This window comes from Neolamprologus brichardi, chromosome 14 (genome assembly GCF_056152115.1).
Source record: "Neolamprologus brichardi isolate AB-2024 chromosome 14, ASM5615211v1, whole genome shotgun sequence".
Taxonomy (NCBI): domain Eukaryota; kingdom Metazoa; phylum Chordata; class Actinopteri; order Cichliformes; family Cichlidae; genus Neolamprologus; species Neolamprologus brichardi.
The window spans coordinates 33,548,833-33,574,220 of NC_142117.1; the positions used below are offsets into that span (position 1 = coordinate 33,548,833).

General features: G+C 39.5%; 2 protein-coding genes across 7 annotated transcripts; one reads left to right on the top strand and one right to left on the bottom strand.

Annotated features, from left to right (window-relative positions):
- Positions 1 to 311: 311 nt before the first annotated feature.
- On the bottom strand, positions 312 to 14,596 carry bicra (BRD4 interacting chromatin remodeling complex associated protein). 5 transcript variants are annotated; one of them, XM_035910245.2, is made up of 15 exons: positions 14,539 to 14,596; positions 10,869 to 10,914; positions 10,720 to 10,765; positions 10,073 to 10,138; positions 7,741 to 9,810; positions 7,380 to 7,550; positions 5,490 to 6,089; positions 4,910 to 5,102; positions 4,717 to 4,814; positions 4,395 to 4,529; positions 4,241 to 4,293; positions 4,000 to 4,148; positions 3,817 to 3,911; positions 3,613 to 3,718; positions 312 to 3,482 (listed from the first exon to the last, which is right to left on the bottom strand). In XM_035910245.2, exons 2-15 carry the CDS (start codon positions 10,907 to 10,909, stop codon positions 1,669 to 1,671), a joined length of 5,637 nt encoding a protein of 1,878 aa, XP_035766138.1. In that variant the 5' UTR covers positions 10,910 to 10,914; positions 14,539 to 14,596; the 3' UTR covers positions 312 to 1,668. The 5 variants fall into 5 exon arrangements, with proteins under 5 accessions (XP_035766138.1, XP_035766137.1, XP_035766136.1 ...); XM_035910244.2 differs by having other exon boundaries at positions 3,613 to 3,715; positions 7,371 to 7,550; XM_035910243.2 differs by having other exon boundaries at positions 7,371 to 7,550.
- Positions 14,597 to 16,435: 1,839 nt separating this feature from the next.
- Positions 16,436 to 24,863, top strand: napab (N-ethylmaleimide-sensitive factor attachment protein, alpha b). 2 transcript variants are annotated; one of them, XM_087851158.1, is made up of 11 exons: positions 16,437 to 16,670; positions 18,029 to 18,108; positions 18,205 to 18,321; positions 20,097 to 20,143; positions 20,303 to 20,380; positions 20,514 to 20,569; positions 21,147 to 21,231; positions 21,341 to 21,445; positions 21,538 to 21,606; positions 22,015 to 22,065; positions 23,656 to 24,863. In XM_087851158.1, the coding sequence occupies exons 1-11, from the start codon at positions 16,573 to 16,575 to the stop codon at positions 23,755 to 23,757; spliced, it is 888 nt and encodes a 295-aa protein (XP_087707284.1). In that variant the 5' UTR covers positions 16,437 to 16,572; the 3' UTR covers positions 23,758 to 24,863. The 2 variants fall into 2 exon arrangements, with proteins under 2 accessions (XP_087707283.1, XP_087707284.1); XM_087851157.1 differs by having other exon boundaries at positions 16,436 to 16,670; positions 18,029 to 18,321.
- Positions 24,864 to 25,388: the final 525 nt, after the last annotated feature.

A 25,388-nucleotide genomic window follows, 5' to 3' on the forward strand; every position in this document is an offset into this window, starting at 1 on the left:
AATCACATGCCTTAGATTTAGACATGCCAGTCCCCCACCCCCCATGTAAAAATGACTTATTCTTTCCAAATTCTGCGGACGCTCCAAGCAATGACGCATACAAAACAGCTCTATGATTTCACTTCTATGCACCACCTGCTGACTGTCTGATAGAGAACACACCCCAGTGCTGAAACCATTACCACGATCTCCTCCTCCTGACTATCATACAGTCCTCCTCGGTCAGCGTTAGTAAACGAAAGGAATGCAGCCTCGAGTGGTGGAACAAAGTTGAGGAATAAAAGAGTAGAGGACAGGACGCTGCAATATTTCATAAAAGAAGCAAGGTTTAATTTACAGTTTTACTAAATGTACATTTTCTTTTTAAAAAGTGTCATTATACACAATAAATACAATACAAAATTAATCTGTAATACTATACTTCAAATTCTCTTACGGTCTTTTTTGTACATTATTATTGTTCCTTTTTTTCAATTTCAATGCTTGTGCTGTGTTTGTGTTTGAATTGTCCACCAGGCTTATACAAAGGGGGAAAAATAAAACAAACAAACAAAAACAAAAACAAAAACTCAAATGAGGCAGGCATACAGTGACAGGAAGATCCAAAAGACAGAAAACACAGAAACCTTGCCTGACCCCTGCTGACTGAAATGCATAAAGTCCTAACCTGGCATCACAGGCAACAGGGGGTGAGTGGAGGTGCAGTCTAAAAACAAGAAACTGGAAAATCATCTGACAATAGAAGCAGAAAAAATGCATTTCTTACAAGTTCATTTACATCCTGACAGTACAACAGCATCTGAGCAGTCAATTTCAAACCAATTTTACAAACGTTCAATTTTTTCCTCTCAACATTTACTTAAAAAAAAAAAAAAAAAAAAAAAAAGACATGATATCTGTTTAAAATGGAGACACACAGAGGTTGATGGTACTCAGTTTTTTCAATTCAAGAGGAGTTTACCTTAAGACCAAAGCAACTGATATTTAGGGTTAATATACTACATAAAGAAGCGTGGTCTTGATAAAGAGTTGGACTGCTTCATTTTAGCATTTCTTGTTTGCATCTCTGGAGCAGCACTATCTTTGCGATAAGAGAATCAAATATGGTAGGTCCGGCAGCACACTGGATGTATTATGACTGTTTACAGTACTACACTGCTGTAACCTCTTTGGCCTTTCTTCTGCAGCTCTCTTAGTGAAAAGCTGTTATCTTTTAAACTGTTTGAATAAGATGCCTGATGCTCATTACGACACTGATTAAACCAGAAGATGAACCGCTGTGGACAGAGACTGGTGCTCAGACCACATGAAAGGAATGTATGAACAAGTGAATGAGGGAAAAAAAAAGACCAAAGTGAAAAAGAAAGACAGAATTAGAGAACAAGAGTCACTGACAATTTCATCTTGTTACTCGATTTTGGCTGAGGGAGCACATCTGTCGAGCATGTTAAAGTCTGCAATTCACCATTTTTGACTATGTTTGTATTTCCATCATGGGGCAACTTTAGACTGTAAATGACAAAGAAATGTTTGGACAATTCAAATAAACAAACAAAGCCAACACAGCCTGGCAGAGTACTACAGTGATACTGTTTTCACAGTGCCCCTTTCCCCTGCCTCATTAAACTGTTTCATAGTTCCCCTTGTGAGTCCGAGGCTGAGGGGCTGTTATCTACTTTGAGTCTGGGGCACCAGGCTGCCGTTGTGGCCACGGCCACCAACCTGAGGGTGCTGGGCCAAGGAAGAGGACGAAGAAGCAGAGGAAGAGGATGGGACTGAAGGTCTGTGTGATGAGGGCGCTGAGCCCCCAGGGCGCTGACTTTGGTGTTGGTGGGGTCTGCTGTTGCCCCCTTTAATATGGTGTCCGCGGGTAGAGGGTTCCTGCTGCAGATTAAGGATGCTGTCAATGGCGCACTGCAGATGCTCATTCAGTGAGTCATCTGGAGGGCTGCCGCTGGAGAAGCTGGCGTTATCCATGTCAGGAGAGTCTGACTTGCAGCGTTTGGCAGGAAGCAAAGAGTCTCGTGTGAAGGAAGACTCTGGCGACGGAGGCCCAGGGGCATGCTGGTCCATTCTGAATGTTCCTCCTGCCTTATGTCGATTTTTTCCACTCAACCTCTTGTATTTACTTACATCTGTCTCTTGGTCTGTGTGCTCTTCCCCTCTCTCCTTTGCCCCTTCTCTGTCTAGAAGCTGTGGGAGATGATGGTGTTGCGTGGTTTTGATACCACGACTAAACACATCCATTTCGTCCAGCCCCTGCACTGCACTCCCCAAACGGCCAGTTTCGTGGCTTGAATCTGTGTGAGCGAGTAAGGCCTCCCTGTCTCTCTTCTCTACTTTCACACTTGCTATCACTGTCCGCTCTGAGGGAGGATTTGAGGCCTCGTGTCTGGGGGGTGATGGTGTGGTTCTGGGGTAGGACAAATTTTCATCTCCTCCACCTGGGACACCAGGTCTGACCCGAGGACTAATGTTTTCGCGGTAAGTTTTTCGAAGGGGAAGACGGCAAGTTGTCTGTGAGGAAGTGGCAGTAGAGGCAGGGTTGTGTTTGACCCCACCTGTGTCGTGGTGATCCAAAGTCCCATTCATTTGAATGGAAGATGAGGAGGTGGATGAAGACCAAGTATGGGATGAAGAGGTGGAGGAAGATGAGGCTGAAATGGTGGGAACACTTCCTCTCAGTGATGGGTTACACTGAGAGGTTGATATTGTGACTGACAAGCCAGACGAAGTAGTGCATACAGGGGACTGAGTTCTGATAACCGTGGCCGAAGGGGTTGATAAAGGGTGAACCTTCGCTTGTGATACAGCAGCTTCAGACTGCGGCTGAGTCTGGGACATAGACTGGCTGCTCAGCTGAGGTTGAGGTGTGTGCACTGGGTCTAAGGCAGTGTTGTGGACCACCTTACTGAACCCCGTTTGATCCTGCTTGATCTTTAGCTTCAAACCAATTCTCCTGCGAGCCTCATAGGTCTTGATAGGCGGTTTGCTCGTTCGCTGTGGAAGAGCATCATCGTCATCAGCCGCTTGAGAGTTTGATGTCGAGGATGAAAATGAGGATGACGATGCTGGAGTACGAACTGTAGAGATCTGGCTAGTGGGTTCAGCCACTGGCTTGACTGGTGGAGTTGGAGGAGGAGGACAGCTACTGGACCAGGACACAGATGCACTGCCTCCACCCTGCTTTATCACAAGCTTGGTAGGAGGGAAAGGGGAAAGAGAAGGGGCCGCAGAAGGAACTGAGACAGGGGAAGGAGCAGGAGCAGAAACTGGTGTGGGTGCAGGCGGAGGGTTTGGGGCAATGATTGGAACAGGGGATGGGATGGCAGCAGGAGCAGGAGCAGCAGCAACAGCAACAGCAGGCGCTGGAGCAGGGACAGCAGCAGATACCCCTCCGCTCACTGGGGTGGGTTCAGCAGATGATAATTTCTGCTGGGATGAAACACTCTCCAACATTCGCACATTTGCCACAAACTCTTCTGCAAGTAAATAAACAGAAATGTATAATTAAAATACACCTTCTTTATTTTTGAATACCTACAAAATTTTATTAATAATTCTATTAATTATTTATTAATAATTTAATAACCACAGACAGTGGTAAAATACCTGGCCTCTCCTTTGCCAAAATCTTGTCCTGGTTTAATGCAACCTTCTCCTCTTGAATGAACATCCGGTCGATCATCACCATCTCTGCCGAGGGGCCCAGTCTCTGCTCATGTTCATATGCCAAACAGCATCACTTTTAAAATCAATTCAGGACAAAAACGCTCTAAGAATGCTTGCAGTGAACATGCTGATTTATAAACTTACTTTTGACTCTGCAAAGAGCAGGTAACGATATTTATCCAGCATGGCCTGAGTTCTTTTCAGCAGCTGGCTGGAGACCTTCTCAAATTCATCATCCACTGTGTAAAAGAGAACCAAATTGTTGAAAATTCTCAACTATAAATCAAGCAATACATTGGTAGCTTTATAAAACAGGCAATTTGTTACCTCTTTGATAATCTTGAGAAGAGTTGGCAGTTCCCTGGTAGAGATGGTAAGGCAGGAGTCTGTGCAGTGTGTCCTCAAATGAGCAGAAAGGGGCACTGTAGTTTGGGTGAAGCACTGAACCCTGATGTTTCCTTAGCTGTTCTAGCATCCTGCAGTGAAGTGTGTAAAATTAATACTGTTCACAAATATGGCTTTTAAGAATCAATTAAAAGAAGCCCTGGAAATTTACCATGGAACATACCTGGCTTCTTTACTGGGCTCTGCGCTGAAAGGCATTTTCATTATTGTCGTTGTCTGTAACAGGAACAAACAAATATAAAGTGTAACGGTTAAAACCCTTCATACTAAAACTTAAATACCAAAGGCAGTACAAACATGTAGCAACACTCATTTACCTGAGCTTGTATTGAAGCTGGGGGCTGTGGAGCAGGCATTTGAGTCAGACTAGCTCCCAACACCTGTATCTGCATGCCACCTTTCCCCAGAGTCACCCCTCCAACAGAGCTTATCACTCCTGGCTTTGGCTGAACCTGAGAAAGGAAAAGAAGAGGGAAATTTAAAAGAAGAAAGTGACAAAACATACAAAAGGAATGTATTGGGAAAATACTATCCCTGTTAAATTTTATATTCACTGACAAAGGTGGTAGAGTAGCACAAAATAACGCCAGGCAAATACCACACATATGTTCTTACTGGGAATATGGTTATATTACATACCTGTGCAGGCTGGGTAAGGCTGGCAGGAGTGACAGTCTGATTCACCATTGCTCCAGCTTGCCCTTGGGCTCCTGAGAATACCTGTAAGTCACTTGATGCTAGCAATAAAGAATAAAGATAATTACAAAAGGAAACACTTCAACGTGTGTTGGATCCTACTGTTTTGCATCACTGACAATAATTAATGTCTAACCTGTAGGAGTTTTGACAAGCACTGATGTCGGCTGCAGCATTGAGGGTAGCTGAGCAGGTGTACCAGTGCTGGCTGATGATGATGCAATCACCACTTTATCAAGAGGCACATCTTGCTGGGAACTAAACTGAGTGGTGATTTGAGGCTGAGGCTGAGTAGGCTGCTTAGCTTGTAGCATGATGTTCTGCTGGACCTGGAAATACCATCAGGACAGATATATTTGTACCTACATTCAAAATATTTAGGCTCCTAATTTAGTTATGCTGATATTGTACTGGTAGGTTTATTGGTAATGTTCACAATGTATTTAACCCAACTGATAACAGAAAAAAAAATCATAAATGGAACTAAACTGAACAAGTGGAAAATAACAACTAAGTATATATACAGAAATCACATATATTATTTTTCCACGACAATACAAACTGTACTAGTGAAAGCAACTTAACATGTTGCTGAACCTCAGAAAAAAGAATAAGTCAAAAATACACACAGTGATTTTACAGTCAAGATCCCTAATTGCATGCTAATTACGTTACAAGTTTTCAGTAAGAAGAAATGTGTAACATTGTAATGATACCTGGTGAAGCCTTTCCAGCAGCTGTTTCTGCTTAGGTGAGGGTTGAGAGATGGCTGAAAGAGTCTGAATTTGTGCTCCTACTAACTGCAGATTATGTTGCTGATCTGATGTCAGGCCCTGGATGGGAACATGAGTTTTAACCACAGTGGTGGCACAAGCGCTGACAGGAGCTGCAGTGAACTGATGTTGTGCAGGTGGAGGCTTCGGTGACTGTGACATAGGAGGCATGTCTTGTTGGTAAGGGACAGACTGAGAGGCCGGCTGAGGCTGAAGTTGAACTTGAATGTGTGTCTGTTGGGGTGGCGTTTGCTGTGGCTGGCCTTGTAGAGCTGGTTTGGGGGACTCTGCAATTTGGTTGTGGACAATAAAGAGTGGAGGGTGAGATGAGGGTGTGCATGAGCGAGAAGGAGTTTGCGACTGTGGCTGAGGCTGAGAGGGAGGGCGTGACTGCTGTTGGTGGTGTGGTGACTGGATCTGCTGGCTCAGAGTAAGAGGAGACTGGGAAGGCTGGGGACTTTCTGCCACTGGTGGTGCTGTGGCAGGTGGACAAGGAGACATTCTATGGATCTTCAGAGGCTGCTGATGTCCACTGGAGGGTACCTGAAGAAGTGGAATCAAAATACAGTATGCTTATCTGATTCAAGGGAGCAAACATTTTAAGGAAGAATGAAATCAGGATATTAAGCACATAAAAAAAGAAGAAAAATCACATACAAAAAGTCTATAGTTTCCAGCACACGATCTGAGATTTGACACAAAGTAGGGTTGGGCGATATGGCTTTTCACGTTTTTGACATCAATATTTATTATGATGTGCTATATTTATGCATCATAATACTGAGTTTAATACTTACACCTAGGTTAAAACTCCTAATTGCAAATATCATAATACACTCACACACTTTAAAATGAAAAAAGAAACAATCAAATAAACTAATAGATAATAATACAGATTTATCACCCAATCCCGACGTACACAAACACAAGTAAATAACGACCAAACAAACACAAAAGCAAAGTGTTAGAATTAAAAACTAATAGATTTTAAAGTAAAAGTAGTAGAAGCTCACAGATTTTATTTCTAGCATTTACACATAAGAAGAGGGCAATGATTATTTAGCGAGCCAAAAAGAAAAACTGTAGACAAAAGCAAGAAATCAAGATCAGTGGGTCTGTGGTGGTAAATTAGGAGGTGATCTGCAGACTTGAGGGACGAGGGATAGGTGAACATGTCATTTTGGTTTTGGGGGGGCTCAATACCCTGGTCACACTAGGGGTCAGAGGGGTGAGAGGTGGAAGATATTGTGGAGTGAATCAATTCATCAGTCCTTAATCAGTAATGCAGCAGATGAAGATGAGTTCATTTACTGTGACTAAGCAGTGTTAGTGAAGAGATTATTCTAGCCTTGCTGCTGTAGGCAGAAATCGAGAAAAGGCCAAAAAAGATTAGATCTCGTATATTTCAGCATGCTAAAATATATAGTCCAATTATACCATAACTTTTGCCGATTTCAGCTTTGAGTCAAGGATGTTAGAACTGATTAAAAATATCAAATGAATTAAAAAAAAGAAAAAGATATTCCTTTCAATATTGTTTGCCAGTCCTAAATTCAGAGTAGTTAGCACGCAATAGGTATGGACAACTGGAATGATCATGCCTTTGCATGTAATTAAGCAACGTAAGAAACACACAGAAGCCGCAAGCCAACAATCATATTTGTTCTTTGGAAATGCAGAGCAAGGGTGAGCGCCATAGAAGCAATGACTAATGCAGAAGAGAGGTACAGAATAGTAAGGAGAAAAGATAAGATATCCTAACATTGTTGTGGAGGCAGCAGCAGCAACAAGGGGGTGGGGCTCAACATAAAGGGGCATTTCTACCTGCTTTACCATGTGGGAAGGGCCAGGGGAAGGGCTGTGGCTCTGGCCCACCCAAGAGTCAGTTAATTGGCTGTCATGGACAGCAGGGGCCGGAGTAGTGATGCTGTTGCTGCTGACGATTACAGATGCAGGTACGCCCACAGAGGGGGTTGACTCATTCTCTGTTTGGTGGTGCTGCTCCTGATTGGAGTACATTTACCATTTCAGGATGAGGGAGGGAAGGAAGGAGGAAGGGGTTTGGAGGGAAGGGGGAGTAAAATAGTAAACCAAAGAGGTCAAACCAAGATATCACTCCATGCATGTTATTCATCTTTTTAGACAATGTTAACTGAACACAAGGTAAGCAAAAGTTTTAAGTTTGAACACTGACCTGTTGAAGAAACATTTGCAGAGACTCTTGGCTCAGGATCATGCTGGAGCCCTGGTTGGTGAACAGTAACCTCCCTGGACTTTGCTGAGCCTGAGGGGGGACCAGCCCCACTGCTGTGACAGAGGAAGAGGTGGAAACTGACATGGACGGAGAGGAGGAAGATGCGGTGGTAACCGTGGACACAGTAGAAGCCGGCTGCATGGCAAGGATAGATGGCTGTGGTACAAGCTGCTGAGTGGGATGAGTAGCCTGGTCTGTGGAGCTTCCCAGCACAGTTACACACTCTCCAGGCTGTCCTTGAGCCATAGTTGCTGCTACTGTGCTGCTAGGGACTCCACCTGGCTGAGGCTGCAAGGCTGGCTGAAGGCTGACAGCGGGGCTCAGTCCTTCCACCTGGCTCAGCATGGTCAGGGGGTTCTGAATTGGCATGCCCTGTATGACTGTCTGGGCATGACCTGAGACAGTCTGGGTCTGTGTCTGATTTTGGCTCTGAGCCAATGTGACAGGCATCTGAAAGAGGGTAGGCGTGCCCATCTGGCCAGGCTGGAGCTGAATGGGTGCAGAGAGGATGTGGGCTGCCCCAGGATGGCTCTGCGACGTCAACACCTGACCCAAGTTGATATTCTGGTTTGCAGTTAAAATCTGGTTTGCAATGATTTGTCCACCAGGACCCTGGCTTGTGATGATGTGGCCCCCGGGGTGCTGGGTCAGGATCTGCCCACCTGCTTGTAGCTGTGGCAAGAGAAACTGGTGGTTCTGACCTTGCAGAACTGTCTGAGAAGGAATAACAATGCTGCTAGATTGGTTTAACAAGTGTACACTCAGGGGCTTGCCAGATGGTTGTGCTGCTTGTGGCTTGAAGAGGGTTTGCTGAAACTGAGCGCCTTGAGTTGTGGCTTGAGTACTCAGGACAACATTGGAGCCTGGCTTTCCTGTCAGGAAGGCTACATTCTGAGCAGCAGAAACTGGAAGTTGCTGCAGCCCTAGGGCCTTGTGGGCATCATTTTGCAAGACTTGGGGTGCTGGCTGTGGCTGCTGCTGTTGTTGTTTGAAGAGTTTCGGTTGGATGGCTCCCCCCTGCGGGGGTTTAGGCTGAATAGGTGGTGGTGTGCGCTGGATGATCACGTTCTGCATGATTTGGCCTTGAGGTTGTGTCTGGGATCCTATTCCTGAACTTAGAAGGGTGTTGCCAAATCCCACAAGCCCAGCAGGAGCAGTCATTGTACCACCACTGCTGCTGTTTGTGCTGCTGACACAAACAGCCGGTCCATTTAAAGCTGGAGATCCGAGAGTAGCTTTATTACTTTGGATCAGAAGTCCACCTCCTGAGCCTCCAAGCCCTGGCTGAGGACCAGCACCTGATACCTCTGGCCCAGACTGGTGCAACTGGTAACCACTCATGGCTTTAGCCAGGATTGGCTGGCCAGACTGATTGATAGTCATGACGGTAGGCTGACCCACAACCTGAATCTGTCCAATACCCAAATGTCCAGATTGACTCCCATTAGAAAGAGCCTGAAGACTTGAAATGGGTTGAAGCGTCACATTTCCTAGGCCCACTTGCTGCATAAATGGCTGAACACTGATTGCCTTGTTCATGACCTGGGATTGGAGTTGAAGGCCCTGTTGAGCAAGGACTGACCCTAGCATGTCAGTTGTGGCGTTGGGGGGAGTAGCAGTGGCGCTCGTGGCTGACCCGGGAAAAATCGTTGCTGCTCCCCCAACACCAATGCCTACACCAACAGCACTGTTTCCAGCCCCAGCAAGGCTGGCATCAGGCAGTGTCTGAACCACCTGTGTAAGGCCTGGAATTCCAAAGGAGCCCAGGTCCAGCTCAGCTTCTGCCTCCTGTAAGCTTTGCTCTGTGATGTTGGCTTCAGCCAAACTTTGCTGCAAGATGTCACATGGCTCATGATTTGTCCCAATGCCATTGCTCCCACCTTCTCCACCTGGGGACCCTCCCAAGATGTCATCATCCTCCAAGAAGTCCAAGTCAACACTGACTCTAGGAAGGCCTGTTGACTCATTGGCCGACAGCTGGGCTGTAGGCTGGACCTCTGGAACGTGGCCCTTCAAGGAAAGGAGGAAAACGAAGAGGAAATAAGTGAAATCAGGTAACACGTAAAGTTTCATCACTAGATATGATGGTAAGGGGTGGAAATGAACAAAGTAATGCAAATATAAAAACCCCACAAAAATATCTTGTCAGAATGCAGCAAAACAAAGCCTGTCAAGTGTAGGTTTGTTAGTAGATGGGAGAGGAGTAATAGGTGAAGCATGCGACATATATAAATAGAAAACAGAAGGAAGAGCATTGGGGGATTTTACTCACCCCAGTGGCAGAGAAGAATGAGCTGGAGGGGTCACTTGAACCATCCAAAAGGTCGTCAGTGTCCAACTACAGACACACCCACAAAGGATAGGAAAGATGGAAACCAAAGGCACCCAAACCAGCAGGCAAAAGTCACCAGGACAGATAAATATACAAACCATCAGCCAGGGGAAGGGCAAGGAAAGGACAGAATACAGTCCAGGAAACCCAGATTGTAAAAGAACCAGTTAAAGGATAAGTGACAAAAGGGCAAAATGATAGGTGTAATACAGAGTTGGGAAGCGTTAGTATTATCATTTCTCATTTTGTGAATAGGCCAAATAAAAAGGGAAGGGAGGCTGGAACTACAAATAGTGCAAATCAAAAGCAAAGAAAACCATTAAGCAGATACAGCAATAAGAAAATTACATGAAAGCAGTGAGGGAAGCAGGTTTCAGAGTGCATTAACGTATAATCTAAAGTGACTTAAGTACAGAGTCACACTTCACTAACTGATGCCAGCACTAACAAAAATATGCATAATTATGACTCCTCATCACATCAATTACAAACTCACTTTTTGTAAATAGAAATCATAAACTTAAAAAAAGGAGACATCTTTCTTTCTTTTCTTTTTTTAAAAAAAACCCTCCCCCACTCATACTCACATGGGTCTCAGATCCATGAAGAAAGTCATTGAGAGCTTCTGGGTCACTGCAAGAGAAAACAAAGTAAATCTTTACAGTACAAGGGAAGAAATGGCTGACCAGTTTGTGATGAGATTTAGCCGATTTTCATCGAGTCATCATTAACTTACCAAATTACATCTAGAAGGCACCTGCCGTCTTCATCATCCATGACAACTGTTAAAGATGAGAAATTGTTTTTATGACTACTTTTGATTTATTTCATTGTCAGTGCACGCTTTAATTATTATTATTATTTTGATAGGGCAGTAGGGAGCAATGCAAAAGAACAGTGAGAGTGAGGGGAATGATACACAAGAAATGTCCAGAATGGACTCGAACCCAGCCATTTTTGTCTCCATGTTTACACAGAAGCTAATTTATGGCTTGCCACACTTGATATTGAACTACAGGACAGTGATGTTTTTCAAGTCCTATGCTTCTTCAGCATGACAGGAATTAATTTCATATGATTATTTAATATTACTAATCCTTAGAAGTAACAATTTTTTGTTGATTTTTTTTTTGTAAAGCACAGCAAAGTAGCAATAAAACATATTTTCAGCAGAGCTTGTCATCATGAGAAAACGTCAAAATTACTCTATTGCTGCAAATATCATAATCACTATTACTTTGTTCCTAATTAACTTAAAAAATAATGAAATAATATATTTGTTGCTCCCCATTGGACTCCTGGTTATCAGTCAGTTTCCAAACAGATTAATTTGTTTGCTTGTTAACCAAATTTAAACTGTCACAGCATCTGGGGGCGTGACTTGGGGTTTTTAGTGAGAGGCAAATAAACACCACTGTAAAGAAAACAAGTACACTGGATTAAAAAAGTAAAGGCAAAATAAGCGTACTGCTGCAAAAAGAAAAAAAGAAAGCAAAAATATTTCTATTACCTCATTTATCTTGTTTTCATAACTGTTGGAATCATAATTGTAATTGAACATAGATTTGAGTTAGCTGCTCACTCCTTAGAAGAACTACAAAAAGAAACCACAGATCTTAATATTATGTTCTCAGATTGTTAGTTTAGACAAGGAGGGGGTTCAAACTATATTCAGTTAATGAGCCACATACAACTGAATTTGATCTCTAGTGAGCCACACCAGTAAAACAATTTCACAATAAGATACGTTCCTTTTAATTTATTAGAGTACAACTAAACATTTAACATTTAATTACCTATCGATGTGCAACACTGATGAAGAACAGCCAACAGTATCTCTCTAAAAGCACAAAACCTTCCAATTCTGAGTGTTTTTAAACTGAACTAATTTATTATTTTACTCTTTATGACTAAAAATTTGTCAAGATACAGAAATACTTTCAATTCCGATATAGTTTAGTGTATGGATTAAGCTGTAATGTAAAAATGGCATCACTTTACCAGGTCTAGAAATGCATTTTATTGAAAAATCACAAACATTAAAAATCTAAACATTTTTCTTGCTTCCAAAGCTATCCAGTAAGCTGGACTAACCATCATGGTCATTTGGCATCCAAAAAGACTAAGTTATATTTAAACACTCAGTTCAGTTCAGTTTTATTTCAAACATATACATTCACCAACATTTCATAAAATCTTTCCATGCAGTTGTTTGAAAAGTAGGCAGAAGTATATACTTATTTAGCCCTACCCCCTCAGGTTTACATCCTCATCATCTAAATTTGAACAACAAAAAACGTATACAATGCCTTCAACTTAGAACATAACATCACAAAAAAAAATTTTTCTCATGTTCAACTAAAACTATATTTAGATTTGCTAATTTGCAGAAGAAAATAAACATCAGTTTAACTTTTCTTCATTCTTATACTTATTTAAAATTTCTTTTTTGAGTTTTATTTTAAACTGGTTTATATCACTACTGACCTTTATTTCTTCTTTTAATTCATTCCAGAATTTAACTCCCGCTATTGAAATAGACATCCTTTTCAATGTTGTTCTTACTCTTTGTAATTTTAAATCCCACTTCCCTCTAAAATTGTACCTCCCTTCTCTTTCTAAGAACCATTTACTTATTTCGATTGGGAGCATCCCTTTCCTTGCCTTATATATTATTTGCACTGTTTTAAACTTCACCAGATCCTGGAATTTTATAGCTTGCGTCTTAATAAAGAGTGCGTTTGTGTGAGCCCTATACCCCTCCTGATTTATTAGTCTAATAGCCCTTTTCTCCATTATGATTATAGTCTGAATATTACTTTTATATGTATTTCCCCAAACCTCTACACAATAACTCATGTATGGTAATAGTAAAGCACAATATAACATATACAATGTTTTCCTATCCAGAAATTGTTTTACTTTCCCCAAGACAACAATGCCCCGTGCTAACTTTCCCCTCACATAAGTGATGTGTGATTTCCAACAGGCCTTATGATCAATGATCACACCAAGAAATATTATGGTATTAACCCTTTCTAGATATACATTATCAACACAAATTTCAATGTTAATGTTTTTCTTATAGTTTCCGAATAACATAAACTCACTCTAATTACTCTTAGGTAGTATGGGCTATATAGTTAGTTAATAACCATATTAATAAACATTTATGAAGTCCATCACATTAATTTCAAAGTCCTTGATTTTCCCCTGTGTGTTTTTAAAATTCAAATTATGAGTAATGACTCAAATCATTACATCACCTATCACTGTCAGATATTTCGGTGTCTTGTTAGGATAAAGCAAGCATGACGTGATAAATAAAATATGAGGTCCTTAAATTATAAAATAATAATAAAGTTTACAGTTAAATACAGAAACTGGTTTTCAAAAAATCCAACGTCTTTTAACACCTACACTTATCAACAACAGAAATCCCCATGTGGTAACGAACCCATCGAGAGACCAAGCAGAACTCATATTTGTTAAAATCCGAAAAAACAGCGGATGGCAATAGACAACAAACTGAAAACGCGCGGTTTTCGCTCCGCCTGCAAAGATTTCGAGAACGGGCTCTCGCCTCCCGCTGAATTTACCACAACTCAAAACACCAGCTGTGCCTTTCGTTTCCAACAACACGAAAATACCATCTCAAATCAGCTTCCACGAGTTTACCGAGACCTATAAAGCGACCGTACACCTAGTTGCCGCTCTGAAGCAGCAGCAGATCGTAGCCATTGCTCGGTTAGAGCGCAGCTAGTACGCAGGATATGAATGGAGTCACTGCAAGCGGCTTGCTACATGCTAGCTAGTGTTTTCAAAGAGCTTTGCATGTATATTTCGCTTATTACTCACAACACGGAGTATTTCGTAGCCACACTGCTGACTTAAAACTCTAATTTAACAAAACGTTTAATTTTAAACCACTGTTTTGCCTCTATTTACAGTCATTTTAACGCATCTGGGTTGACTTTCGTTAGCCTAGCTAGCTAACCAGCTAAGCCAACAAGCTATCAACAATATTGAGACGTACAGCTAGCTTGAGGCTTTGACATTCAAAACAAACCAGCGAGTGACACAATTTTAACACTCCTACTGCACAACGATGCCTCGATTTGACAAAGACAAGGCAGTATTGTCTGCTTTGAAGCGTAAACGCAATTGCGTAGCTAGCTATCTCTCCTTGTAAGCAAAATATGAGTTAATGTTGGAATACTCTTGGATGAGGGGGGTATGCTTGGGAATTCGGTGGAAAATGAGCATGTTCGCCGGTTCGTGCGGCAGCGTGGCGCTTCGATTGCGGTAGCTGTGCAGTTTGCGGCTCGCGTGCAGTTCGCGAATATTGCAGCTTTGTAACAGTTTTTTGGATTAATAGACAAATTGCTACATTGTAACAAACTCACCCGAGACGATAGAGGTGCAGGCAGCGCGGGGTCTCCAGGACAGCCTCGCACGGGCTGCTGTACAGGACCCAACTACAAGGCAGGAAACAGGAGACTTCCGGTTTGCCTGATTGAAATCTTATCCTCCTGCGTATACCGTGGCAGAACTTTTCTTTCGACGTGCTTGGCAAAGTTTTTTCGTACATTTAAACACATTTCTCAGTAAATTTTTGGGGCTGTTTTTGTTCGTAAAGCTGAAGTCTGAAATTTAGGGAAAAGGACTGGAGATTTGCAGCTGATATCGCGTGAAAAGCTAACCCTTGATGTTTAAAAACGAAGTAAATAGCACATACCTGGAAACGTCTAGGCCTGATAAGACACATCCCTGATACAGCTGCAGTGCACTACTAAAAATTACTAATTTGTGCATACTTTAATATAAAATAACTGAAGTTATGCACTACTTTTAACTACTAATTATTTGTGTCCTATAAAACTTCGTCTTGTAACTCCCTTATTCTAATGTTCCTCCATTTAGGTATTTGTGGGTAAGTATAATTGGATTATAATTTCAAATAAAATACATTAAAATTACATTTTTGCTACAGGGGGATTACACCCTTAGTCACGGATTATGCTATAAAGTGTTTATCAGTCAAAGTAGCCTAGTACAGCTCACAAAGCAAGCAGAAATAGTGTACCAGTTTACACAGCAAATCTGATATGAATTATTTGTCTGATAATCAATATTCATATATACATATAGGATACTTTAGTTATACTGAAAAGCGATAGGCCATATTGTATCATGTTAACTTTCCAAACAATGTTTAGTGTTCTGCCAACACCTGCTGAATGTTACAAACATAATCAGGTTTGCTCACCTGGACAATGTGGTGACCCTGAAGTATGCTGTTCAGCATTATAATGTGCAAACGTTTCTATATGGTCCATATCAATAATATTGTTTGAGCACTACTAAACAGAGCCAAAAAGTAATTTCAAAAACACAAAAAGACACAAATCATATGAGTAATCATGTCAGGAAAATTTGTCAGAAGCTGCTACAAATAAAATCACAACTATCACTATTTTTTATCACCCATTTTGCATGGAAATGAAGGAAAATAAAAGGAAATGAAGAGTTATTCCTGAGTGTGTGGTCACTTCTTTTCAGATTGTATGTCCCTAGACTTGGAAAATAACCTCAACTCTGTTACACCTTGATGGCAGTTGCTGACTGATTACACTGAAAAGACATGCATGCAGTGCACTTGCATTTGTGGGGAACAGTTAACTGTTTTTATTGTTCCTTGTTTTACTTAATTACTCATTACCACCATTATAATTATGTTTCTTTTTATTCATGTATTTGTTTATTTTTCAAAATAAGCCTTGATTGTCTTGCTGTGTAGTAAAACTGTCAGGTGTGTGGGTGTGGGTATGTGTGTGTTGTGGGGGGAAGAGGGTGGTGTTGCTTTGTATATGTTGAACTGTTTGATTGTTCTTTGTTAAAACTTTTTAAAAACATATTTAAGAAATCAGTGGTATATGCAAACCATGAGAAGTACCACGTGATATCACTTTAACACTTTACTGTGTTAATAAACATTAACATGTAATGTTACATGCAGTTCTCATGAACTGACTATCCATCCATCAATTTATTCTTAGGCTGATCACAAACCAAGAACCATTGTGCTGGATATTATAGCTTGTGGATGTAACTATTTGTGATTACATATGCATATTTTGTATTCATACTGTAGTCAATAACTACACTAAAACCATACGAAGATTAAAATGTAACTTTTTTGTTTTAACTTTTAACCGTTACCAGATATGACTAGTATACTGGATAGCAAAAGAGTGCTTGAATGCACCAGCAGCAGAAACAGTAGTGCGTCGGTGCTCCGGTGTCACGTGACAGAGGTGATGGTTACTTTGCGGCTGGTGATGTGACAAGGCAAGCCTGCAGCCACTAGCAGTGGTTAGCGAGTTTGTTGACTTTTACATTTATTCATTCTTTCTCAGAAACAGACCGATTGCCTGAAAATGGATAACAGCGGAAAAGAAAAGGAAGCAAATGCTTTGATGGCCGAGGCTGAAAAGAAAATGAAATCGTCTCAGTCATTTTTTGGAGCGTTGTTTGGGTGAGTCTGTCAGCTAGCTAACGTTAACGTTTGGCTAAAGGAGACAGCTATGCGGAAGGCTGGGAGCTGACCACAAGGGTTAAAAGCCAGGACAAAACGATTTTAAATAATTGTCGGTTGCTTTTATAAGTTGTAGTTAGTGTTTTGCGGTTATTTTCAAGGCTGTCGTTTAGCATATCTAGCTTATCTCGGCTCGTCGTATATCTGGAAAGCGTTTAGTGTGAAAGATAGCTGGAAATAGTCGGTAGTTGCTCATTTTAGACTCTGCTTTAACGCAGCTTTCATGCTAGAAATAGCTTCAGTTGAACCCAAAGCTGAATTGTTTAACAATTCAAGATAATTTCACTTAATTGTAAAGGCAGCGCTTCCCCTATAGCGCCGTCTGTTGGGCAATTTTCGGAAGGTCACTCAGTCCAAATCACGTGTCATTCACATTTGTTTACAGCAAAAGAAGAAAACGCGCTTGTGATGTAGCGAATGTTCCTGTAAGACTAGCTCTCACTAACCTGGACAACCGGCTTTGCATATAACAACCTAAATGCAGGTTAATTTTTCAGGTTGGATTTTTTTTTAAATTATTGTAGCAGGAGCTCACGTGCAAGGTTAAAGGCTACGTGTTATGTATGAGGCTGTAAAATCCGCGAGGGGATTGTGGCGAAACTTGAAAATGTAATTGTCAAGATAGTTGTGGGACTGAAATCACAAGCAAAGTCAACACTTTTATATTTGTACTTGTATACGGTTTTACAAATCTTTACTCACTATTAAATAGTAACTTAAAGTTTAAAGGATTGCACACTGAATGAAAAATCAGTGAGTGCCGACTGGGAAAAGGACCGCTATAACTTGTTTCGACCAGTGACTTATAAAAAGTAGATCAAATATTTCACATGCCAATCCTTGTTCCTCTTCTTCTATGTCATAGGCATTCAGTTGGTGCAATTGTACTATTTAAATTATAACATATCCCATGATCCTTATGGGCAAAAATTAGATTTTGGCTTTAGATTGTGAGACCTGGGTGTGAGAGTGGATTTCAAAATCGATTTGGTCGCTGTTTTGAAACGGAGCTTAAATATGTTTGTCAGCCCTGAAAATTTCAGAAGGCAGTCTTCTGCACATGTGAAGTAATGAGGAAAAAATAATAATAAAATGAATAAAGTTTTGACCCATTGCTTTTAAAATATTCATATTATGGTGCTAAAATTTTGCATGTAAGTGTACTAAAAAGAAAAAAAATCTGCTTATTATACATCTTTCCAAAGGGATTTTACTGAGTAAAGTGTTTATATCATCCTGTGATAATCTGCAATGGATGGGTGTCTTATTAAAAAAAACAAACATGTTTTGTCACACAGTGGCTCCTCAAAGCTGGAAGAAGCCTGTGACATGTTGGTGAGGGCAGCTAACATGTACAAAATGGCCAAGAATTGGTGTGGTAAGATGATTGTCGCATTTCAACACAACAAATGTATTGAATGCCTCTTTCTTTTTTTCAGTGATTTTAAAATGCAACAATTTATCTTCTTAATAGCTGCAGGAAATGCATTCTCCCAAGCTGCTCACCTTCACCTGCAGATGCAGAGCAAACATGATGCAGCAACCAACTTCATAGATGCTGGAAATGCCTTCAAAAAAGCAGATCCACAAGGTAAACTTTATACATCACTTTGAGGTATATAATATAGATTAAGTACACTTGTAAGTTTTACATCTTTTCATATAAAAGCTTTCAGTAATAAAAGTGAAAGTGGTTTAAAAATGTTATTAAATCTTTTATTTACTTTATTAAATCTTTAACTTCATACAAATACTATAAACAGTCAAATTCCTGATTAGTGAGAGCATGCGTTGACCCTGTTTCAGGTACTCTTTTATCACATGACAGCTGCACATAAGCTCTGCATCAATAAAAGATAAGCGGAAAAGAATTTGAGTAAACAAATTGTCTTGTTTGTTTGTTTTTTTTTAAAAGTTAATTGTAGTCTCATTATTTCATTTTAGCTGCTATGATTTAGAGATATTAAAAAAATGGCCATCATGTGGCATTAAAAACTTGACGTACGATACTTAAATATCTGCATTCTAAAGTTTTCCTTGTGTTTTGATGCATAGTTTTGTACTGCTGAAAACAAGGCGTTATGAAAGTGCAGACATTAATTAATATTAATAATAATAATTCAGTGTCCTATCTAACAACCCACTGGACAGTGGTTAAGAGTCTAATGAAAAAAGTTTTTTATTTTTAACTATTAATGCAGTTTCATTAACACAGTGTTGTATATTATTTCACTTTAAGTCTGAAAAATGTTACAAAAGCCATGAAATAAATATGGTCTAGTACACCCCATTCCCCTGTTTAGACTCTCCCTGTTACTGCAGATTTTTCACCATATAAAACAAACGGCAGTAGATGGAGCAGCAACAATGTTTGCTTTTCTTCATGTCACAGTTTGTTAATCAGATGCTCTGATTAAAGACTCTTTCCAGACATTTTCCAGTAAAGGTTTTAATGTCGATTACTGGAACATCGCTTCTGTTTTGGATACTAGAAACACATTTTCTTTGACTCCACCTGAGAGCTCATCATCTCTGTAATGATGCTGCCTCTTTCTTTTTTGCAGTGTGTGAACAGACTCCGGCTCCACGTTAAACTGTGCTAGCATCAGTGCTGCTGTTGTGTTGTCAGTCTTTTTGTCATAAAACTGGGGACTGCGTAGGTTTAGTGTTAAATTTCATATTCACTCTGCCCCTAAATACATTTGTATTGCACGTCTGTTTTTAGTTGCAAATGTGGGTGAAACACTCGTGTTCACGTTTACATGGTGACGAATAGAGCTGTACATTAAATGAGGCGTTGAAATTGTTGAATTTGTACTAAGGATTTTTTTTTTCCCAATCAAGTTATTCGAATTACCTGATGAATCTTTTCGGTCCTGCATCATAGTACACATTTCATAGCCCATCTTGTTCCTGTGTGGGATTGTTGTCATTGGGTAGAATGAATTTGGGCAGAATCAGACAACTTCCTGATAGTATTGGGTGATGGATAAGGATCTGAAAAAAAAACAACCCTAAATGTTTTCTGTGGTACTCAACAAAGACCACTAAGGGCATCCTGATTGATCCTAGTAAAGGCCACAAACTAAAGTATATTGGTCTTGTAATGAACCTGTACATTATAGTTATTAATTGGTTATGTGAACAAATACACTGGAGAAGAGTTCAAATAAAAAAATTTCATTTTACAGTGGGATCCTTCTATATTTACTCACACCTTGAACCTTTATCTAGCTTCTAATTTGTTGAATTGTGTTGTATTTTATTATGTAGTATATATTTTTGGGGTTTTTTTTGCTAACATTGGTTTACTGAATAATTGTAAAATGTATCTGAAAATAATTGTTTGAATATATTTCTCAACAGAGGCAATTAACTGCCTAAACCGAGCTATTGAGATTTACACGGATATGGTGAGTTTCTTTTCAGTTTCATTTCTAAAGAGCATCTTTAAGGAAATCAGATGCAAAACATAAAGGGTAGCTCATATTTCTCGCTTTCTCTCACTCTCTTTTTTTTTTTTTTTTTACTTTTTCCAAAAAAAATTATAATTAAAAAAAATCATATTTTAGGGGCGTTTCACCATTGCAGCCAAACACCATATCAGCATTGCTGAAATATATGAAACAGAGCTTGTGGACGTTGACAAGGTTGGGTTAAAAACTGTTTCTTCTTGCCTTTTATTTAAATCCTTATTACGTTTACTTTTTATTAATTGTCAAAGAACAGTATAATAAGCTCTGTTTACAATTCATGTATATGTTTGTGTAATTTCTTTTCCAGGCCATTGCTCATTATGAACAGGCAGCAGATTACTACAGAGGTGAAGAATCCACCAGGTAACTATTTTAAATAAGCACTGTTTCTTTTGCCTTTTGGGGAAGTAAAGAATGTAAATGTGTAAAGACACTATGCTGGCTGCTCATGTGCATCAGTTCCCTATTACTTTCATATAGCAAGTAGCTCATGCATCAGACTGCTCTAAATACTCTGTTTCAGACTTTATTTTTTTTCCAATATTTGGCTCTGTGTGACGTCAACAAGAGCAAACATTTTTAATCTGGTCATATTTGACACACAGCTCCATCCACCCACCCGTTCATCAAACTTTCTGTTCAGGAGTGGCAATCCATCAAAAGGAAGTTGGTCTAAAACTGCTCATTGTAGACGATTAAAAAAAGCACTAGTGCCCAGTATAAGATAATTAAGAATGAACTATGAATCGTGTGAAGCTATTCTAATGGAGTCAAATAATTAAAGTAGGGAACTGCAAATGAGCACATGAGGTGCTATCTAAAATTTCTGATACATTAATATTATGTCTTGTTTTACAGCTGTAGCGTTACTTTTCAATTTAGGACCCTCGATTTCAGTTAATGTGTGGTCTGACATATTGCTGGATTTTTCCTTTTAAAGTTCAGCAAACAAGTGCCTTCTGAAAGTAGCAACCTACGCAGCTCAGCTGGAGCAGTACCAAAAAGCTATTGAGATCTACGAACAGGTGAGTTAATGCCACCCAGCAGCTTTTATTTCAACGTTTTATCCCTCCGCGAGCTTTAGTTGGAAAGTAAAGCTAAATTGTGCTTTTTGATTTATTCATTTATTTTTAGGTTGGAACCCATGCAATGGACAGTACGCTCCTGAAATACAGTGCCAAGGATCACTTTTTCAAAGCTGCGCTTTGTCACTTTTGCGTAGACCATCTTAATGCAAAAGTAAGCCATTACATACAACTCTTATCTGCTGATAATATGCAGACACAGTAATACAAGCCTTTGATTTTAATAATCTCCCTGCCTTTTCCCAGCTTGCTGTGCAGAAGTATGAAGAAATGTTTCCCGCCTTTTCAGACTCGAGAGAGTGCAAGCTGTTGAAGGTAGGCTTTGATGTAATTTTGGGACTAAATCGCTCATCAAGACACATCCAGTAATCATGAAGACTTGGAGTGCCGTTTAACATGAGAGACTGTTTTCCATCTATTTCCACTATTGTGCTTGTTTTTGTTTTCCCGTTCTCTTTCTCTTTATTAAACTCGTGTTAATCACATGTGATTGACCTGGGTTTAATATACATACTAATGTTGAAAACATAAATGGACTATAACCTTAAAATTGAATTGAAACCTATTTTGTTTGGTTAAATTCAGTTAAATCTTGTTTTTAGTCATCTGGGTTGAATAAGTAAAGTAAGCCGTGTCTGTGCTTGAAAAGTGTTTTCAAGTAGGTTGATTCTTTTTTTTGTCTGTTTGTTTGTTTTTTGTTTGTTTTCCTTTTTCCTAAATTAGAAACTTCTAGATGCCTGGGAAGAGCAGAATGTGGATGCCTATACTGATGCAGTGAGTAAACAGTTGCTTTTTTAACAGAATAGAGGACGTAGCAAAAATGTAGAATTTACTTCTGTCTTTTATTTCTTTTTCTTTTTTCTTTTTTTTTTGTAATTCTAACCTGACACCAGTTCAGTAAAAGAGTTTGCAGACTGTAGCTTCCGTTTCCAGGTTGAAAGAAGGGCTGCTCAATTAATCGAATTTTAATCTCGATTACGATCTGGGCTTTCAACGATCATTAAAAATGACTGAGCCAATTATTAGCCCCTCCCTCGTGCTTTACTCTCGCGCTGCTCTGTGTGGCAAATCGAGCGCACCTCTCTGCATTTCGAACATGTGTCACAACAATTAAGAGGACCCGAGGGAAGCTCGGAAAGCTAAGCAGAAGTTATTTGGAGAGGAGAGTGACTGCCGTAGGTTGAAAAGAGAGGTAAAAAAACTTCAGTGGTGTGGAAACATTATGGGTTGGCGGAGTCAGACGTGGATCAAGTAGACACAGTGTGTAAACTTTGCTACGGTGTCGTAGCTGCACCACAGAGCAACACTGCAAAGTTCACTAAACATAGATGTTTACATTTTTCATTTATTTTTTATATTGCAAACATTTGCACTGTTATCAGTATTTGCACACTATTTTATATTATTTTTTGACAATCTTTAAAGTCATTATTCAATACATTGTTATTGTTAAATAAATATCGTCAAATAATCGAGATTTTAATTTCAGTGAAAATAATCGTGAATTTCATTTTTGCCATAATCGAGCAGCCCTAGTATAATGAGAGTGGTTTGTGCATTCATTGAAGCCATTTCCCCCAAAAAAATCTACTGGAGTTTGGCAGTAGTATTATAGCGATGGAAATGAGAATAGTAGGTCAGATTTTTCTGTATGTGTCCCATGACTGACATATCGATTTGCATCAGTACCTTACAATATCACTACATAGTGATCAAATCAAGTGTTATTAGAACAGTCCTCTGACAGTAAATAGTTGCTGTGTCAGTTTCTTCTTTCTTGTACAGACATCTGAAATATATTTACAGAGCTTACCTTTTTTTTTTTTTTAAACCTTTTTATTTTTTTTCAAAATGTATTAAATTAATTTTTACCTCAATTCTACACACAATCTCCCAAAATGACAAAGTGGGGAAAAGGTTTCATTAAAATTCTTTTTAATGCATTAAAAATAAAAGCAAAACAAAAATAGAACATGTTCATAAGTATTCACATTCTTTGCTTAATTTCTTGAGATCTGAGAATCCTTCAGTGCCTTTTGACAAACTCCAGATGGGCTGTTTTGTTCTTTTCTGAGGAGTGGTAGCTCTACTTAACTTTTTTCCCCCTTTGTTATTATGGGCTGTTATGTATAGAATTGGAGGTGAAAAATGAATTGAATCCATTTGCAGTAAGGCTGAAACTAGATGAATTGTGGAACAAGTGAAACGCTGTGAGAACTTTTCAGATGTCTGTATCTGAAAGATTGCTTTCTTAATCCAAACTGTTGAAGCCTCAACAGGTACATTTATGCAGTTGAAAAAAAAATTCATTTTAGTATTGTTTAATAGCAACTGGATTAAAAGTGTTAATACTTACTTTCTCAGGTGAAGGAATTTGACACCATTTCTCGGTTGGACCAGTGGCTCACCACCATGCTTCTCCGTATCAAGAAAACCATACAGGATGAGGAGAGTGACCTTCGCTGACTTGCCTCTCCTGTTATTCTTTAAGCCCTAAAAAAATGACTTGCATCCTTGTTTTTTTGCCTTGAGCCTCTCACTTCCATTTAGCAGCATTGTTAATTGTTTGACCATTAGCCCTTGTATTCACAGATACCATTTCTTTCCTGCAGTATTCTCTCAAATTCAATACAGTACTCCAGAAATGATGGTCCTTTTAGGTATGAACACTACCCTTCTGAGTGCAGGCTTCACACAGTATGTAAATTGTATATTATTATGAATCAGGTATTGGCCCAGAAATAGTTCAGCTGTTCATAATTGGGCTGCAATACCAAAAACTCATACCAGCACAATTGTATAATAAAGGTTTTATTTTTATCTTCATTTCAATGAGAACAAATGAGAGGACACAAACTCACTAACACTTCAAGCAACTATATATATCTATATATATATATTTCTAAAATGTGCTTTAGAATAAACTAACCAAAATGCCAATATTGATAAAGGCACTCAAATTTGCTTTTGTGATTTTGAATGCATATGTGTACTATTTTGACAAAGGAGAGCGCCTCTAATTAAACAGTGCTTGATCTCAGCTGCAGAGGCCAAGAGTGTCTGTCTGAGGTTTTTCCATTGAATATATACCCCCTCTGCCTTATGATGCAAATTTCTCAGGATTTGGACTTGATTTGAGGAAGATTTATGAAACATGCTTTTATAAGCATAAGTAATTAATTTGCTAATTGTTGTCATCACTTCCATTAAAAGTGCTTTTATTCCATAAAAGGTGATGGATGCCCTTCACCTCTGTGAACATTTGCATGGTTTGGAATACATGAGAAATGTAAAACAGCTGTTTTCCATCTGTGTAAGAGTGTAAGTGTGTGTGTGTGTTTTGTTTTCCTTTCTTAATCTTTGACTTGTGTTTTCTTGTCTTAAGTAACCAGGCTGAAAAAATAAAGTTTTTAACGCCTGCAGAGATGCAATACATAATTGGGGGGAAAAAAGAGCTTTACTGATCTGAACACTGTGCTCATGTACCCTGATGATTTTGTCAGTGAACAATTCGTCTTAAATAATTTGTGATGTTTCCTGTCAAACGTTTAAATAAACCTGTCTCAATAGCGCATCGTGGGCGTGGTTTCCACCTTTGGGAAGGCTGCACCTGTGTGAAGTGGCATTTCTCGCTTTCTGTTGAAACGCGAAATAAGGTTTTGCGCTCCGGATTAGTTTTCGATACCCGAGGACACTTGGAAACTATTTTTGCTTTACAGTAATCGGGTTAATATTATTTTCTTCACTTTAGATGCAACTCCTTTGTTACCGGTTTGACTTTTTAAAATGTTTTTTATCTTCCGCTCAGGTGTAAAAAGTCAGTGCAAACCCTATCGAGAAAGTAAGAATAAAAAGAAGTCCACCTGATTTTGATTTGTTTGCGTCCTCCCCCCAACCCCTCGAGACGTTTCTCCCTTATTTGTTTTTTGGCTTCTAATTAAACACCAGAGAGCAAAGGTGTTCCCAGGTGTATCTCAGCACGCCACAGCTGCACGTGAATGGCCGTGCGAGCCCAAATTAATTCTTTCATGTACATTCTTCTTTCAAATACATATTTTGCGACAATAAAAATACTATATATAGTATATTATATACAG